At 44.9% G+C, this 17,828-nt stretch overlaps 1 protein-coding gene across 1 annotated transcript in view; it reads left to right on the top strand.

Annotated features, from left to right (window-relative positions):
* Positions 1-17,828, top strand: part of nacc2 (NACC family member 2) — a gene marked incomplete at its 3' end in the record, with an annotated part of 83,614 nt that overhangs the window by 53,306 nt on the left and 12,480 nt on the right. The window contains exons 2-3 of the mRNA XM_084324897.1: positions 4,528-4,732; positions 7,625-8,383. Coding sequence (XP_084181023.1) covers positions 4,621-4,732; positions 7,625-8,383 — 871 coding nt within the window. The 5' untranslated portion in view covers positions 4,528-4,620. The remainder of the gene's footprint in view (positions 1-4,527; positions 4,733-7,624; positions 8,384-17,828) is intronic.

Here is a 17,828-nt window from a genome sequence, read left to right as displayed (position 1 = left end):
GATTATAATATTTTTTTTTAACCAGTCCCACAGAGGTTTATTGCAAAATGCGGCTTGCATCTGGCCTACGCGATGGGTCTGTTCGGGACACCGAGCCTGAAAATGTTTCTTTTTACCTGGGAATCGATACCGGTACCCAACGGTACCTTTTTTTCTGTACTTTACTCTCCCTCTCTGAAGTCTAAACTTCACAACACACAATCTAAAACCCCTTACCTCCCTCTCCCAAACCGTTCCTACAACAATAACAACAACTTGCAAAGGAGATCTCTTGTATCTCAATGGGACTTCCTGGTTAAATAAATTAAAAAATATATATCTAAAAAGAAAAAGAAAAATTATAATTAAAATCGATTAATCGTTCAGCCCATTGCTGCTAAACCATTTTGAGTAGTTTATTGAACAATTGAGTGGAAACACCATATTTATACAAATTGTGATTCAATATAGAAGATTTTGTAAATGTTGCAGACTCGTTGACCTTCCCAATTACATACAAGAATAAAGTGCTGAATTTCTGGGACATCAATTACAAAACCAACATAAATCACCAATATAAATACAACATGGATATGCAAGTACAATTCAACAACCTTATGTAAACAACATAGCCGACAATGTCATAAACAAAATGGACATAGTTAGCCTAGGTCGGCAGCATTGTGAAACATTGTCACAACCCTCATCATTATCACCATGATTGTCACCATTATCATCAACATAATCAAAGAACAATAGCATCGCTACTATCTATCTACCCTCCTGGCCTGTGGTCAGAATGGAAATGACAGTGGGACTGACTGAGTGCCTGTATCTATTGGTTACATGGATAAATCTGAACCTGGAGCCAGAAGGTAGGATCTGAAACTCAGAGAGTGAAGGGGGTGGGCACTGACTGATAGAATGGGTTTAGCCTTCCGGTCTGATTGACTGATAAGCATCTTCATCTTTGCTCTGCTGACATACAGTATTTCTCTATTCTCCAGTCATTTTAGTACGCTCTCCTTTTTTCTCAGACACCTGCCATGAGCCTACAATTCAGCTCAGCTGACCGATGCAACAGCAGCCCCTCCTGCTAAAGATCCCATTCAGTCCTCCTAATCTCATGTGACCCCACAGTGCAAAGTGTAATCGGACTGTTAAGTCCCCGGCTACAAAACACTGATGTTAACATTACAGCTAAACAAACACCGCATTCTACCGAGCATTAGCCAAACGTGAGCTGCGTTGCACCGAAGAGTAGACTAGGAGCACTGAGTGGTGACAAAGTATCTAGGAAAGCTAACGTTAACGTCACACAACACTTAGCTAGTTAACGTTACGTTACGTTACTCAGTCGGCTTTCTTCCACAGGGCAGGCTCAGGGGTGTTGTTGTTGATATCTGGACCTCAGAGCGATTCTTTTTCAAAGGCATCCATTTCCGGTGGAATACATTTTTCACATTGTTGTTCATTTCTTTAGCTTTCCAACAGCTGTCCTTTTGATCGATTTAAGTTACAGTGTTTTGAATCAACTGTCCGCCTCCACGGTTGAAATTAGGATTTACATTGATCTCACAAACTGACCGATCCGTGGAAGACTTTGGTCTCTGCAGTGTCCTCCGATGACATCATTGGAGGACTTATTCAAACTCATTCGACATTCAATTAAATTAATGTGTGCAACACTGTTTAGAGCTTTAGTAAATCTGCATTGTTTTTGGGTGGCGTGCCCCTTTTAGCAGAACGATATTTGGCCACACATGTTGCTCTTAACCCTTAGACATTAGGAAAAACAAGTCACGTTGAAGACACGACCCCTTTGTGTGATATCATATGGATTTAATATGGTTGTTCAACACCCTATAGGCCTCTGTGTCTGGAGGCGAGAGCGGCTGAAGTTGCCATCTTTCTCTACTGTCCTCAGATGACTTTCTCTGTCTCTCCTCTCCCTCCCTCCCTCCCTCTCTCTTTCTCTCTCCTCTGTTTCTGTCTGTAACTGTAGCCGTGTGTTTTTCTCTCTCTCCCTCACCCTCCCTCCCTCTCTCGCCCTGCGACGTATAGATGCTGCATTGATCAGACACACACACACACACACACACACACACACACACACACACACACACACACACACACACACACACACACACACAAGGGCACACATCTGCATAGACACACACACACACACACACACACACACACACACACACACACACACACACACACACAAGGGCACACATCTGCACACACAAACACACACACACTGAGCCTCCTACTCCTTTCTTCATTGATTCGATCTGCTCTCTCTTCCTCTCTTTCTCTCTCCCTCTTTCCTTGTTCCTTGCACTTGTTGCATACAACCCTTGGAAAATAGAGAGAGGGGAAAGAAAGATATAGAATGATAGAAAAAGTGAGAGAGAGAGACAATGACAGAGAGACAGAGGGAGCTTTTGAACCACAGAGAGATGAAATAGACAGAGAGTAGAGAGAATGGAACTTTGGGGCATACGTAGCTTGATAGGCTGAGAGAAAGAGAAAGGGAGAGAGATAGAGAGGGATGGAGGGAGGGGGACAGAGAGCAGAGAGTATTTTTTATAAGACAAGAGAGAGCAGTGGAGGAGAGAGAATGACACTTTAAGAGATAGAGAGACGTGACCACAGAGAGAGACGAGAAAGAGAGAAAAGATAGAAGAGAGTGAGAGAAGAGAGAGAGCAGTGGAGGCTTTACAGTAAGAGGGACTGACACTTAAAGAGATAGAGACGCGATCACAGAGAGAGGGAGAGAGAAAAAAGATATAAGAGAGTGAGAGAAGAGAGGATAAAGAAAAGCACGAGCGCGCGTGTGTGTGTGTGTGTGTGTGTGTTGTGTCCTCCCTGCCGGCTCCCCTAACCACCAGAAGATTGGCTAGCACAGGTCAGAACTGTCTGGGATATCGCTGTGTGTGTGTGTGTGTGTGTGTGTGTGTGTGTGTGTGTGTGTGTGTGTGTGTGTGTGTGTGTGTGTGTGTGTGTGTGTGTGTGTGTGTGTGTGTGTGTGTGTGTGTGTGTGTGTGTGTGTGTGTGTGTGTGTGTGTGTGTGTGTGTGTGTGTGTGTGTGTGTGTGTGTGTGTGTGTGTGTGTGTGTGTGTGTGTGTGTGTGTGTGTGTGTGTGTGTGTGTGTGTGTGTGTAGGTGTAGGTAGGTGTAGGTGTGTGTAGGTGTAGGTGTGTGTGTGCGTGCGTGCGTGCGTGTGTGTGTGTCAAATAACGAAGAGCAATTTCAAAGTGTAGTGTGTGTTAGTTTGAGCATGTGTGCACTACAGTATAATCTATTTCTGCTTGTCTGCAACTCTGTATTGCAATCTGTATGCATGCCATGCACTTTTATGTATGAGTGCGTGTGTTTGTGTGTGTGCATAATGTAGGAGAGACACTTTTCTTTAGGCAGTTTGTATTCCTGGAAACTCTTCTGCAGCATTGCTCAATAATGAAATGAGTGTGTGTCTCTCTCTGTGCGTATGTGTATGTGTGTTGGGAGTAAGGGGGGATGAATAACAAAGAAGATAAGCTTCAGGGAAGGAAGGAAGTAACGTATGCAATTATGCTCTAGGAGCCAACATCACTCTGATGTAGTGCCATTGTAAAAGTGAGCCATCAACCTTAACATTACATTACATTGTGAGTTTGAAAAATGAGTTATCCTGTTTAGTTTGTCTTTGCTGTTTCCTGGTTAGAGAGAGAGAGAGAGAGAGAGAGAGAGAGAGAGAGAGAGAGAGAGAGAGAGAGCACTGTGTTGATGATGACAGAAGGTATACCGCACTGGAAGCTCAAGGTGTCAAGGTTTTTAATGTGCCACGAGGGACTGGTTCAGAGGAGTGTTCTGTCATCTCTGGCCAAGCCGCTCCAAATGCTTGAGAAGAAAATAAATTAAATAAATACATTAAAAATATTTTTTTTTAGATTTGATCCGATCCCTTTATTTACGTGTGCCATTTGGAAAAGCTCACGCTTTTCTGCTTTAATGATGTTCATGTGCTTTCTATGGAGCCTTATAAGGAAGGCTTGGGGGAAGTTCTTGGAATTTGAGTTGTGTGTTAAAGCAATGTCAGAGATTTCACAATGTTCTCATTTACAGTAGGTACAGAAAATCTTTTGTGTGCAGTGACTTTGACTAACTCTCCCTTCTCCCTCCTCCCCCTCTCTCTCTCTCTGTTCTCTCTCTCACCCACTATTTCTGCATATCCATCTCCTCTCTCTCTCTCCCTCTCTCTTTCTTTCTCTCACCTCTCACTTTCCCCTCCTCTTGTTAATTATTTCTCACCTCGTCTCAACTCTATTTTCATGTTCTCTCTACGCTTCCTTTATGATGATCCTCTCCATTCTTTCCCACCTCTCTCTCTCTCGCTCTCTCTCCCTTTCCCTCCCTCCGACATCTCTTTCTTTCTTTCGCGCATTTCCTATTCTCCCCGTCCCCTATTTTCTCACTTTCTCTCCTTCCTTCCTGTTTTCCACCTAACTCTCTCTCTCTCTCTCTCTCTCTCTCACACTCTCTCCTTCTCCTTCCTCCACAGATGTATTTGTCTCGGGCAGAGTCTGCGGTGAGCGTCTGAAGCCCTGTCCTTGTTCCTCCACCTCAACATCCCCCTCCTACTCCTTCCTCCGCCATGTCCCAGCTGCTCCACGTGGAGATCCCCAACTTCGGCGCCACAGTCCTGGGCTCCCTCAATGAGCAGCGCCTGCTGGGACACTACTGTGATGTCTCTATTTTAGTGAAAGGTCAGTATTACAGGAAGTCGTTGGTGCGGGGGGGGGGGGGGGGGGGATCAAAGGGTTGTGGTGGCAGTTCAGTAGGCGCAGGGAGGGAGGACTTGGAAATTGGACACGGTCAGAGTTATTCTTTCTCAAAAAGACAGAAGACAAGATTTTGTTGTTGTTAATTTCCGAACAAATTAATGTCCTTCATTTCCCTTAACACATTTGGCGCCGGGGGTTGTGCCCATCTGCCACCGTCTGCCACCGTTGAAAGCCTATGGAGATGTTTACCTTCTTTGCAGGGCTATAACTTTTAAAATTGTATTGCTATATTGACATTACTATAATAATAATAATAATAATAATAATAATAATAATAATAATAATAATAATAATAATAATAATAATAATAATAATAATAATAATAATAATAACTTTATTTATATAGCACTTTTCATGCAAGATGTAGCCCAAAGTGCTTCACATTATATGATAAAAGAAGGATAAAACAATGAATAATAACAAAAGAACATAAAGTAAACCACACAGTCAAAATCACAAGTAAAGAAAATGGTTAAAATCGAGTATTTAAAGAAAAATTATAAAAAATAGTTGCTAATTAAAAGCAATATTAACACTTTGGTTGCCTAAGGTTAAATTAATGATATACCATAGATTGCCAGCGCTATTTGTCTATGGAGAAAGTCCCCTTCTTTGCAGGGCTATAACTTTTTAAATTCTATTGCTACATTGCCATTATTAGGGCCCATTCAAAGTCCTATATGTATTGTTCATTGTGTAGCAACGTTAAACTTTTTCATTCACATATTCATAGTAAAGTATGGTCTAATGTATAAGTATGTTTTCATCTCTTTCTGCAGCTTTCTCCAGAACGTGATATATAGCCCCAAATGCATTATATTGATGATGAAATACAGTTTGATGGCAATCAGCGCGATATAAAAAATTCCAACTAGACGTACTTCTAGAAGTTACTACACGTCATCTGATGTTGACCGGATGGGCGAGGGGGCGTTTATAATTCCGTGGGCAGCGTTATACCAATCATCTAATGTGGGTCAAATGTTGATAATATCAGTTATTATCGAAGACGGTAACGTTACACGCTGAAACTCACCCCAGTCTCCGCGCGCCGTTGGGCGATCATCGTCGAGTAGAAATTTTTATCATTATGGGATATATTATTACCCGGTCCATCTCCAGCTTGTATAATGGTATATACGTCCAAATCATGTTGTTTATCGAGTTATTGGCAATCGATCGCTATGTAGTGTGACGAGCTAGAGTGCCGGAACCTATCCCGAGTGGCCGGAAGCAATACGGACATCTAGCACAACCTCTACTGCGCTTCCTGTTAAGCGGTTGCGCGATCGGCCACCAGATGGCGCTCCTGAACCGCCAGAGAGCTCAGTGGGTCCTGCTGGTGTATCTCAGGCCAGCGGAGGGACATTATGAATCCGATCGCAGATTTTTGAAATATTGATATAAAGACGACGTACAGCGTCCCCCGGCAACTTTAGCATGGCCAGCAAAGACGTCTAAAGACGGCTCCCGGCAGTCAAAGTGTTAAAAAGGTATGTTTTCAACTGTCGTTTAAAAATGTCTACTGAGCCAGCCTCTCTAATATTTTTTGGGATTGTGTTCCACAGCTGTGGTGCATAGAATTTAAAAGCAGATGTCCCAATTTTCCTTTGGGGCACCCCAGGAACAATTAAAAGATCAGCTGTGGAGGACCTTAGGGCTCGTGAGGGGACATAAAAGGACAGGAGATCGGAAATGTACGATGGTGCTAAATTGTTAAGAGCTTTAAAAACAAGTAGAAGGACTTTAAAATCAATTCTAAAAGATACAGGGAGCCAATGCAACGCTGCTAAAACTGGAGTAATATGCTCTCTCTTCCTTGTTTTCGTTAAAAGTCTAGCAGCAGAGTTCTGAATTAGCTGTACTGCTGTAGCTTGTCTATTGATTTTTTTGGAAGACCAGTAAACCAGTATTCAACATTGATTATCTATCATTCAGGATGTGGGAACGTTATATTTTTTCATTCATACATTGTTGTGTTAATACCGTCTAGAATATAATGTTTTTAAGGTTTTCTGATGTAATTCCAAAAACGAGAGTTATAGGCCCTGACGCATATGATAGATTATCGATTGGCGTTTCTTTCCTATACACGCTATATCACAAAATTCAAATGTATATGATCGGTATACATTATGCTTCATCATGCGTGAAGGAAAGGGGGGGGGGGTCATTTATAATTCCTTGATCGTCAGTAACGGCTTTATTTAGTATGGGTTGATATGTTGAGCAGATGGTTTGCAGTGAAATGAATAAACAATCGGGCTGAAAATAACGTTAGTGTCCTCTTACCGTTCGCCGATGAGACTGGAAGAAAAAGATCCCAATTATTTGACGCCGATCTCCTAGATCCATTTCCGGTTTGTATGGCGCAATAAACGCTGAAATCATATCGATTATTGAGTTTAGAAAGCGATCCAAATGCACTATAGTGTTTGTCTGGATCCACGTAACAAGATATGACTGCCGGAGGGATTTCCTCGATGCACCAGCGCCACTTCCGGTTTTGGCGAGAGTGTAACTCGCCCGACCATCCACCAGGCGGCGGTATTGAGGCGTTGCAATCTCATACAGGGTGCCGCTGCAGTCCGGAGGGAGACTGGATGAATTATGAATACCATGGTGAAAAAAATGAAATATTGATCCCAAAAAACGATTTACGCCGTTGTTGGCGTTCAACGCATGGCGGGCAAAAACGGCATAAGTAGTTTTTGGCGACCAATGTGTTAATGGAAAACAGCAAAGTCACTTAGAGTGGACTCTTGAAGCTCAAACTGTTGATATCCACTTTCCTGTCTTATCTCTGTCTTTCAGGCCAGGCCTTCAAGGCCCACCGGGCGGTCCTGGCGGCAAGCAGCCTCTACTTCCGCGACCTCTTCAGCAGCTCTTCTAAAACCCAGTTTGAGCTGCCTTCCTCAGTCACCCCCGCCTGCTTCGAGCAGATCCTCACTTTCTGCTACACCGGGAAGCTAACCATGGCGGCTAGCGAACAGCTAGTGGTCATGTACACGGCTGGCTACCTCCAGATTCAGCATATAGTTGAGAGAGGCATGGACCTAATGTTTAAGGCAAACTCGCCCCACTGTGACTCGCAGACAGCCGGCTCATTGGAGGAGACGGGGTCTGAGCCTCAGAGCCCCAGTAATAATGGAAACAGCTTAGCCGCGGCCATTTTGGGTCCTCCGGGTTGGTCGCCGTCGCTAGTCATGCCACAACGCAAGATCAAACTGGAGGGGGGCGAACCGACACCCCTGCCGGTACCCACGGCGACGCAGAACAAGAAAGCGGGTATGTTGTCGGCAGAGATAGGAAATCGTCTGTCCAGGGTCAGCTCGTTGTTCTACACAACGGCTGGAGGGACCACCATCTTTCCTGGATTACCCCCCTATCACCTCCCAGGCGCTGGAGGAGGGGGTGCAGAGAGGTCTAGTCCCGGTGCCTCGAGTCTGCCCACCACCGATAGCCCCACGTCCTACCAGAATGAGGACGAGGAGTTTGAGGAAGAGCCCTACGACGGGCTCACAGAGGAGGCCTACAGCCAACTGTACGGACGCACAGCGAACCCCTACGGGAGTGAGTATTACATGTGTATTCAGTGAGCACTGATTCCTTTGTAATGTCTTGGTTACGCTTTTTAGCTGAACAATTGCAGGCATCTGTGGAATTCTTGGTACTGTATTGTATTATTTGATTTAATTATCAGGCTGACAATGAGCTGACATCAATGCTTAGCGTTTGCCCCGAGTCAAGGACTCCAGTGAATCAAATCTTGCTGAATGAAAACAGGAACACTTTAACCATGAAATCATACTGCCAATCCTGCACGCAGTCCTGTTGCCCAGGACTATACAACCTGTGTGCTGTTCAACATTTCATCCGTCGCCCTTGTCATGGAAGGAGGGTCTTTGATGTCCAAACAGGCTTGTAAAGTCACACTTTTCCGTGACTTGCAAAAAGATACCACCGTAACCATGGGCAACGTTGCAAAAGTCTCTTCTCCCAGCGCAGATGTTGATGAAATGGATCCATTATCGATTTCATTCCGTTTATATGATCAATTATGTTATGAATCGTGGATGGTGCACATGTTGGTAAAGCAGGATGTTGCGTTTCTCTATAGTGTGTGTGTGTGTGTGTGTGTGTGTGTGTGTGTGTGTGTGTGTGTGTGTGTGTGTGTGTGTGTGTGTGTGTGTGTGTGTGTGTGTGTGTGTGTGTGTGTGTGTGTGTGTGTGTGTGTGTGTGTGTGTGTGTGTGTGTGTGTGTGTGTGTGTGTGTGTGTGTGTGTGTGTGTGTGTGCGTGTGTGTGTGTGCGTGTGTGTGTGTGCTCATCGTAAGCATAAGGACGGCTTCATGAGGTTATGATTGGAGCACATTGTGACCAACAACAGACTCCTTATCACAGCTACACCAGTTGGCCTGTACTGCCTCTTTATCATGGCTCTGTCTCTGCCGTGTTCTCTCATTTGTGCACACAGGCACGTGCACATACGAATGTGTACGCGCAAGCCGTGCGCATTTGCTCCCTCTCCTGCACACACGAAGATAAAGATATACAAACACGGGCGCATATATTATGTGCAAGCACATGTGTGCACATACACAAACACATACACATACACATAGGCGCCCACTTAATGGAGCAGAAGATGCGGGTGCTCTAGGACTATTGAACTTGGGGGAGCAAGCTTGTCTTTTTGCTCCCTCACTTTTTGATCATATCATATGATATAAATATCCCCCCCCAATTTATAAATCTTATCGAACCATAACTACGTAATTTCAATCAAATTAATAATACGCAATGACACTTAATAGCAAGTTTTTAAGTTTCCAAAGATTGTGTGACCCCCCACTTTAATGGTTTGATCCAGTGCCCACGGGCGTTTGTCGGCATGACGTATACGACATGTTGGGGGAGGCGGCTTTTTCGAACCTTTTTCGAAATTCAGGCTGGATATTGGATAACATTGTGACTCGTGAGGATTATTCTTCGGCGTTTACATTAAAATGGAGCAAATCATCACGTAAGTCGAACACTGTGACTGTATACTAAATGCGCAAACAGATTGAAACTGAATATTTCTCGTATGGTGAGCCTCTGCGCTGAACCGAGTGAATCCAGAGATACGGGATGGTGCGCACTGCGCAGGCGCTGTGATCACCCAACGACGGAAATAATGCCGCTTTGAGCAGTTTATAAAAAAAATATAAAAAATATTTATTAGCAACGCCGAGCTTTCAAACCATCCCGTATCTCTGTGCGAACCCCTCGTGCAACTGTGAGCACCTTTGTAATGTCTCTGTGATACTTGTATAACGAACGGTTCGGCCAGAACCAGTCCTTCATGGTAAATCTAGGTTGGTTTCCCATTGAGGAGCAAGTGACTGTGGATTCACTCGGTGCAGCACAGACCCTGATGTAAACAAGACAAACGTCTTTCTCTGGTCTGCATCCCCTTAACAATTGTGTGTATTGAGCCGTACTGTATTTTACCCATTCTGCAATCTGTTAAATAAAGTTTTCATTCATTCAGCCGCCGCGCTCACTGGGGCTATTGATAGCGTCAATTAGTTGTTGTTGTTACTTGTTGTTGGTGCGGCGGATGTGAACGGGGCTGGAGGGGCTTTGGGAGGATGGGAAAGTTATTATTATTATTATTATTATAATAGTAATTGGCTATCATACGTGCCTAGCTAGCGTTAGCTAAAAGAGCCCTCGCAGTGAAGTTATTATAGCTATCATACTGCAATATAAACTGAGTTTTATAGTGAAAAGAGCAGCTTTATTTTGGTCAAGATTGAAGGCTCTATATTGCAGGAAATTGCACATACAGGTGTTCATTAGATGTAAAAAAATCTGCCGTGGAGGGGGTCGTGCCGGACCCCCTCCAAACCACCCCTTGCAAAAAAATTTTTTTTAAAAAAAATTAAAAAAAAAGAATAAAAAAAATACTTGCACCCCCACTTTCAACTATAACTAGGCGGCCATGCACATACACATACACATACATACAATACACAAACACATACACATACACATACACATACACATACAAATACACATACACATACACAAACACTTACACAAACACATACACATACACATACACATACAAATACACATACACATACACATACACATACAAATACACATACACATACACAAACACTTACACATACACATGATACACATACACAAACACTTACACATACACATGATACACATACACATACACATACAAAAACACATACACAAACACATACACAAACACATGTACATACACATACACAAACACATACACATGATACACATACACAAACACATACACAAACACATACACAACATACACAAACACATGTACATACACATACACAAACACATACACATACACATGATACACATACACATACACAAACACATACACATACACATACACATAAACATACACACACATACAGTACACAAACACATACACATACATAAACACATACACACACATACACACACATACACACATGCACATGATCTATACTGCAGTGATTTCAAATCCCTGCAGCCCAAAGGCACCAGACAGGTTTTGTCAGAGTCTCGAGTTTTGGATATTTATGAAACCCATTCTATCTGCAATCAGTCAGAATACCCCAGGGTGACATTGTGGGATTGTGTGTGTGTGTGTGTGTGTGTGCGTGTGCGTGTGCGTGTGTGTGTGTGTGTGTGTGTGTGTGTGTGTGTGTGTGTGTGTGTGTGTGTGTGCGTGCGTGCGTGCGTGCGTGCGTGTGTGTGTGTGTGTGTACATACATGCGTGCACACTCGCTTGCATGCAGGTGTGTGAGTGTGTGTGCAATCACACTTCAGCATAAGTGTGCATTTGTGTGTCTGGAAAAGTGGTCTCATCTTGCGTGCGTGTGTGTGTGCGTGTGCATGTGCATGCGGTTTGGTGCAAGTCATCTTAGAGGTCGTAGGGGAAGGGTGTAAGAACCTAATACCCAGTTTGAAAACCAGTACCACTCCAAATCTCAAGATGCTGAGGCAGCAGCACCACTAATCTAGGATCCATCTGCAGCGCTCTGAAACATTTATGAAACAACATACTACTCTAGGATCCATCTGCAGCGCTATGAAACATTTATATGATAATAATCCCCTTAATCTGTTTATTTATACCAGGGTAGACCAAGACTCAGTATGGAGTATTTCACATTGTACAGAGTAGACGTATATATTATATAGTTAGCTACCGTATATATGTTTGCACATGGGGTTGACTTACAAGGCTGGCACACTGGGCGCGGAGGTGCCACGAACGGCCCGATGCGCCATCAAGCGTCGAGATTGCCAGCCAGTTTCCTTTCGGCGCCCTTGTTAAGCGATTACACTGGACACACTAATTGCAGTGATGGTTTTCGGTGTCTGGTCTACAGTATTTTCAGTGTGAGCCACAAACGAATTGGACATATACTAGATTAGAAAAACAAACATGTTATTACGGTTTTAATATGTTAATTGTATACCTCTATATCAGTGAATGTACAGATGAAGATGTGCTTTGTCAATGATATAAATGCAGTTAATATGGGTGAGAGGAGATGTGAAAGCAGAGAAAGACACACACACACACACAGAGGGAAGGAGTAATGGGACAGCGAGTAGAGAAAGAACAGCACAGGTGATAGAGAGAGAGATACAACGGAGAGGGACACTTTCTCTCTCGGGTCCAAGAGAGGTACAGAGATGGAATGGTTTAAAATCATGGATTTAAAATGTTCAAGAGTTATCAAGGATAAAAGCACTATGCACCTTATCTGAGGATATACCGTAATTCCTCTAATAGTAACCGGGTCTCAAATACAAGCCGGGTCTCTATTAATGGCCGGGTGCGCTCTTGAGCTAAGCAATTATAAGCCGGCCTCCGAATACAAGCCGGGTTACTAATATACTGAGCTGCATACTGAGCTAGTTACTTGATTTCACTTTGAAAACGTTGAAATGACCAGTGACCACCTGTAATTGCACTGTTTACTATTTCATACAGTACTTGGTTTCAATAAATGAACCCAGTACATTTTACTGGGTTCAAACTGACACAAAATGTTGATTTATTCATTATGATCCGTTTGAAAATTTGAAATATAGGCCTCCCTCTTATACAGGCCTCCTCCTAATACAAGCCTGGTACCCGCTACAGTTGAAACAAATACAAGCCGGGGTTACTATTAGAGGAATTACGGTAAGCACTATATCAAAGCTCTTGATCTTTTAATTTAACCCATGATATCAGCTCTACCTGTGACAGCAGAGCAGACTGGTGGTGTGTGGGGGAATTACTGCTGGTGTGAACAACCAGGCGCACTTGCTTGCTTCGCAGAGCTTATATGTCTCACCTGCCCGGCTGACCTGACATATTTTTTATTCTCAAGTTCAAGTTTCAAGTTTCTTTAATAGTTGTCATACAGAAGTACAGAATACTTTTATACAAAATGCTTCTTACTGTTACGCTCCAGAGACTGTGCAAGACAAGATAAGTATGAAATAAAATAACATAGTATAGCATGTAAATTAGAAGTATATAAAAAAAAATAAAAAATGAGGTCACAGTGTTCAGTATAGACATATGTACAATGTTCGATGCAGAGTAGACGTAACTGAGTTACCATATAATATACAATACTGTGTAGTGTACTAATATACAATACTATATAGTGCAAGGCAGAAATAGGATGAGGTGCAATTTAGGTACAATTTACAGTAGGTGTACGAGTTGTAGTGCAAATCCTTTATCAATAAATATAAAGTGTGTTTGTGTGATCTAAAGTGTGGAGAGTGGGTGCTGCAGTGTGTTGTTTGTTTAAGTGAGTGTGTGCGTGTGGGTGTGTGTGCTGTGTGCATTTGATGGTTGTTGCATAGTGTTTATTGTTCGTTTAGCAGCCTGATGGCCTGGGGATAGAAGCTTCTTCTGAGTCTTTCTGTGCTCGCCTTAAGACTCCGGTATCGCTTGCCTGACCGCAGCAGTTCAAAGAGGCAGTTGTTCGGGTGGCTCGGGTCCTTAATAATTCTCTTAGCCTTCCCCTTGCACCGCTTGTTGTAAATGTTCTGGAGGGTGGGAAGCCCCCCTCCAATTGTGCGTTCGGCTGAACGTGTCACTCTTTGTAGTCTGCTACGGTCTTGTGCAGTGCTATTCCCAAACCAGGAGGTGATGTTGCCAGTCAGGATGCTCTCTATTGTACATGAGTAGAAGTTCCTAAGGATCTTCTGACTGACTTGGAACTTCCTTAGGCGCCTGAGGAAGTAGAGGCGTTGTCGTGCCTTCTTCACAACACTGTCAATGTGTGTGGTCCATGTCAAATCCTCGGATATGTGGGCTCCGAGGTACTTGAAACTGTTCACTCTCTCAACCGGTGCCCCGTCGATGCTGAGGGGGCTGTAGTCCTTGACCCCCGACGTCCTGAAGTCCACAATCATCTCTTTTGTTTTGCTGACGTTCAGGGAGAGGCAGTTCTCCTGACACCACTGTGACAGGTTCTCTACCTCTTCCAGGTAGGCCCTTTCGTCGTTGGCAGAGATCAGGCCCACCACTACTGTGTCATCAGCAAATTTGATGATGGTGTTGTTGTTCCGCTGTGCTACGCAGTCATGTGTGTACAGGGAGTAGAGGAGGGGGCTCAGAACACAGCCCTGGGGGGCCCCTATGTTGAGCGTGATGGATGAGGAGGTGCAGTTGCCTGCTCTTACCACCTGGGGTCTGCCCGTCAGGAAGTCCAAGACCCACTGGCAGAGGTCATAGTTCAAGCCCAGGTCCCTGAGCTTGGCTATGAGTTTGGAGGGGACTATGGTATTGAATGCTGAGCTGTAGTCGATGAACAGCATTCTCACATAGTTCCCCTGCCTCTTGTCCAGGTGTGATGCTGCTGTGTGCAGCACATGGGCTATGGCGTCCTCCGTGGACCTGTTGGGGCGATATGCAAATTGCAGAGGGTCCAGGTTGATGGGGAGGGAGGAACAGATGTAGCCCTTCACTAGCTTCTCAAAGCACTTCATGGCTATGGAGGTGAGGGCTACAGGGCGGTAGTCGTTGAGGCAAGCGGGCGTAGATTTTTTGGGTACAGGGATGATGGTGGACTTCTTCAGACAGGTGGGGATGACAGCCTGTTCCAAGGACAGGTTGAAGATGTCAGTGAATACCGGGGCCAGTTGGTCGGCACAGACTTTTAGGACGCGGCCGGGGATGCCGTCCGGTCCTGCTGCCTTCCTGATATTCACTTTTTTAAAGATCCGTCTCACCTCATGCTCTGTTACTCCTATATTTTTATTGTCATTTCTATGATTGATTGATTGAAAACTTTATTAACAGATTGCAGAATGGGTACAGTACAGTACAGCTCAATACATACAATTGTTAAAGGGATGCAGACCAGAGAAAGACTTTCGTCTTGTTTACATCAGGGTCCCCCATTTTCAATTCATCATAACATATATGACATACACGACATACAGATAGAGACAGTACTGCTACATCTATACATTTATGACATTCCAGATTTGCAAATACAGTACTGTTTGTGGTACAAAAAGAGTCTAGAAAAGAGAGTATATACATTTGATGTAGAAACTGTACATTGGAGGAGGTTGGGTAGGTGGAGTGGGGTTGGGGGGGTGGGGGGGGACTGTACATTGGAGGTGGTTGGGTGGGTGGGGTGGGGGGGGGAATTGGGTAGGAGGGGTGGGTGGGTGGGGGACACTGTACAACTGTACAAGCAAAACTGTACATTGGAATATTGACAAAACCATACTTGGTAATTTACTGTACATTGGAGGGGGTTGGGTTAGGACATTTACAGCGTCCAGTTTCGAATTGCAGTTTCCCGTAGGTGTTCTTTGAGAGTGGTTTTGAAAGTGGGTAGTGATTCACATTCCTTTACAGCTTTGGGTAGGGCGTTCCACATTGATGTGGCGTAATTTCGAAACATGTTTAGTCCCTTGTTTGAGCCGAATCTGGGTTTAACATGATTTGTGGAGTTTACATTTACATTTAGTCATTTAGCTGACGCTTTTATCCAAGGCGATTTACAAGTTCTGTACGACAAGTCATCAGGAAGGGCACAACTCTATCAGCTGAGTAACAATGTTCATCAAAGTGTTGGGTGCTACAGTGTAGGTTAGTTTATTAGGACAAGTGCATGACAGTAAGGTTAGTTAGGGTTAGATATCTTATTTTTTTTATTATAATTTTTTTTCGGCTGTTCTAACTGGAGTGGGTAGTTCATTCCACCATTGTGAGGCAAGGACTGAGAATAGGCGGCTTCTCTTTGATGACCCTCCCGGAGCTTGGATAGGAGTAGGTATGAGGCGGCCAGAAGATGCAGAGCATAGGGGTCTTGAGGGTGTGTAGTTGGAGACCATTGACCGGAGGTAGGCGGGAGCGGTTCCCTTTGCTGCACGGTATGCTAGGTCTAGGGCCTTGAAGCGGATTCATGCATCAATGGGGAGCCAGTGCAGGTCCCTAAGAAGTGGGGTGACATTCGAGCCCAGCTATCCGCATTGCTATCAGCTTGGCTGGTCGTTCATACTAATACAATTGGCAGTATTAGGGGGTGGAAAGCTGATGGGTGGGGATCGGACGTTGTGGACAGCGACTCCTACAAGTCGGTTGGTGCGCCTGCGCAGCAGAATCAGGAAGCGACGGGGGCGGCGTGCCCTCCAAACGCAGACCCCCGACGCTGAGAGATCGCGCTGTGCAGGTGAAAAGATGCGACTGCTGCTTCCTCGAGTACCGGAGGGGACACGTGATGTAAGGCTTAGTCCACATTGCAGCCGGCTTGTGGGAGGCATGGCCTAACAGCGTTCGAGACAGGGGAGGGTAGAATTGGACGATACGAAATTGGGATGGGAGAAAAATAGAAAATGGGAGAAAAAGTAGATAAAAAAAAGAAGTGGGGTGACATGGGCCGACTTCGGTAGGTTTGAGATCAGGCGGGCCGCTGCGTTCTGAATGAGTTGACGATGCTTGGTGGCAGTGGCCGGGAGGCCAGCGAGCAGTGCGTTGCAGTAGTCGAGGTGGGAGATGACTGTTGATTGGACGAGGAGTTGGGTGGCTTCTTTTGTCAGGAAGGGGCGGATCCTTCTCACGTTGCTCAGGAGGAATCTGCAGGTTCTCGTTGTCGCTGCGATGTGAGCAGAGAAGTTCAGCTGGTCGTCGAGGACTACACCAAGGTTCTTGGCGGTCGGGGACGTGGTCACTGCTGCATTCTTGACTGTGATGGAAAGGTCGGTCAGGGGGGAGGATTTGGCCGGTAGGTGGAGCAATTCTGTTTTGCTTAGGTTCAGTTTGAGGTGGTTGGTCGTCATCCAGGCGGAGATGTCAGAGAGACAGGCCAAGATCCGCTCAGAGATGTGGATATCTGAGGGAGGGAAGGAGAGGAAGAGTTGAGTATTGTCGGCATAACAATGATACGAGAAGCCATGAGATGTGATAATGTTACCCAGTGATTTAGTGTAGAGGGAGAAGAGAAGGGGTCCTAGGACCGAGCCCTGGGGGACACCTGTTCGCAGGGGGCGGGTGGCCAACAGGGTCCCTCTCCATGACACTTGGTAGGAGCGGTCATTGAGGTATGATGTCAGCCATGTCAGCGCAGAGCCAGCCACTCCCATTCCTGCGAGGGCTGCGAGGAGGATCTGATGGTTGACTGTCGAAGGCTGCAGATAGATCTAGGAGAATAAGAACAGACACAGTGCCTCTGTGACCGCAATGAGGGCCGTTTCTGTGGATTGGCCAGTCCGGAAGCCAGACTGATTAGGGTCTAGGTCCGGAGGTCATTCTGTAAGAGATAAGCAGTAAGTTGGTTGGATACAGCACGTTCAAGTGTTTTAGAAAGGAAGGAGAGAAGAGAGACAGGACGATAGTGTTGCAGCACCCTATGACGGTGGGGTTCAGGGTTGGTTTTTTTATGAGCGGCGTGACTCTGGCTTGTTTTAGGGAGGTGGGGACCACCCCTGAGTTGAGTGAGGAGTTGATGGTTGCAG

Source organism: Notolepis coatsorum, assembly GCF_963971535.1.
Source record: "Notolepis coatsorum genome assembly, chromosome: 11".
In the NCBI taxonomy this organism is placed as follows: Eukaryota; Metazoa; Chordata; class Actinopteri; order Aulopiformes; family Paralepididae; genus Notolepis; species Notolepis coatsorum.
Note: the sequence above shows the minus strand (reverse complement) of the source record. Positions and strands in the feature narration are given on the sequence as shown.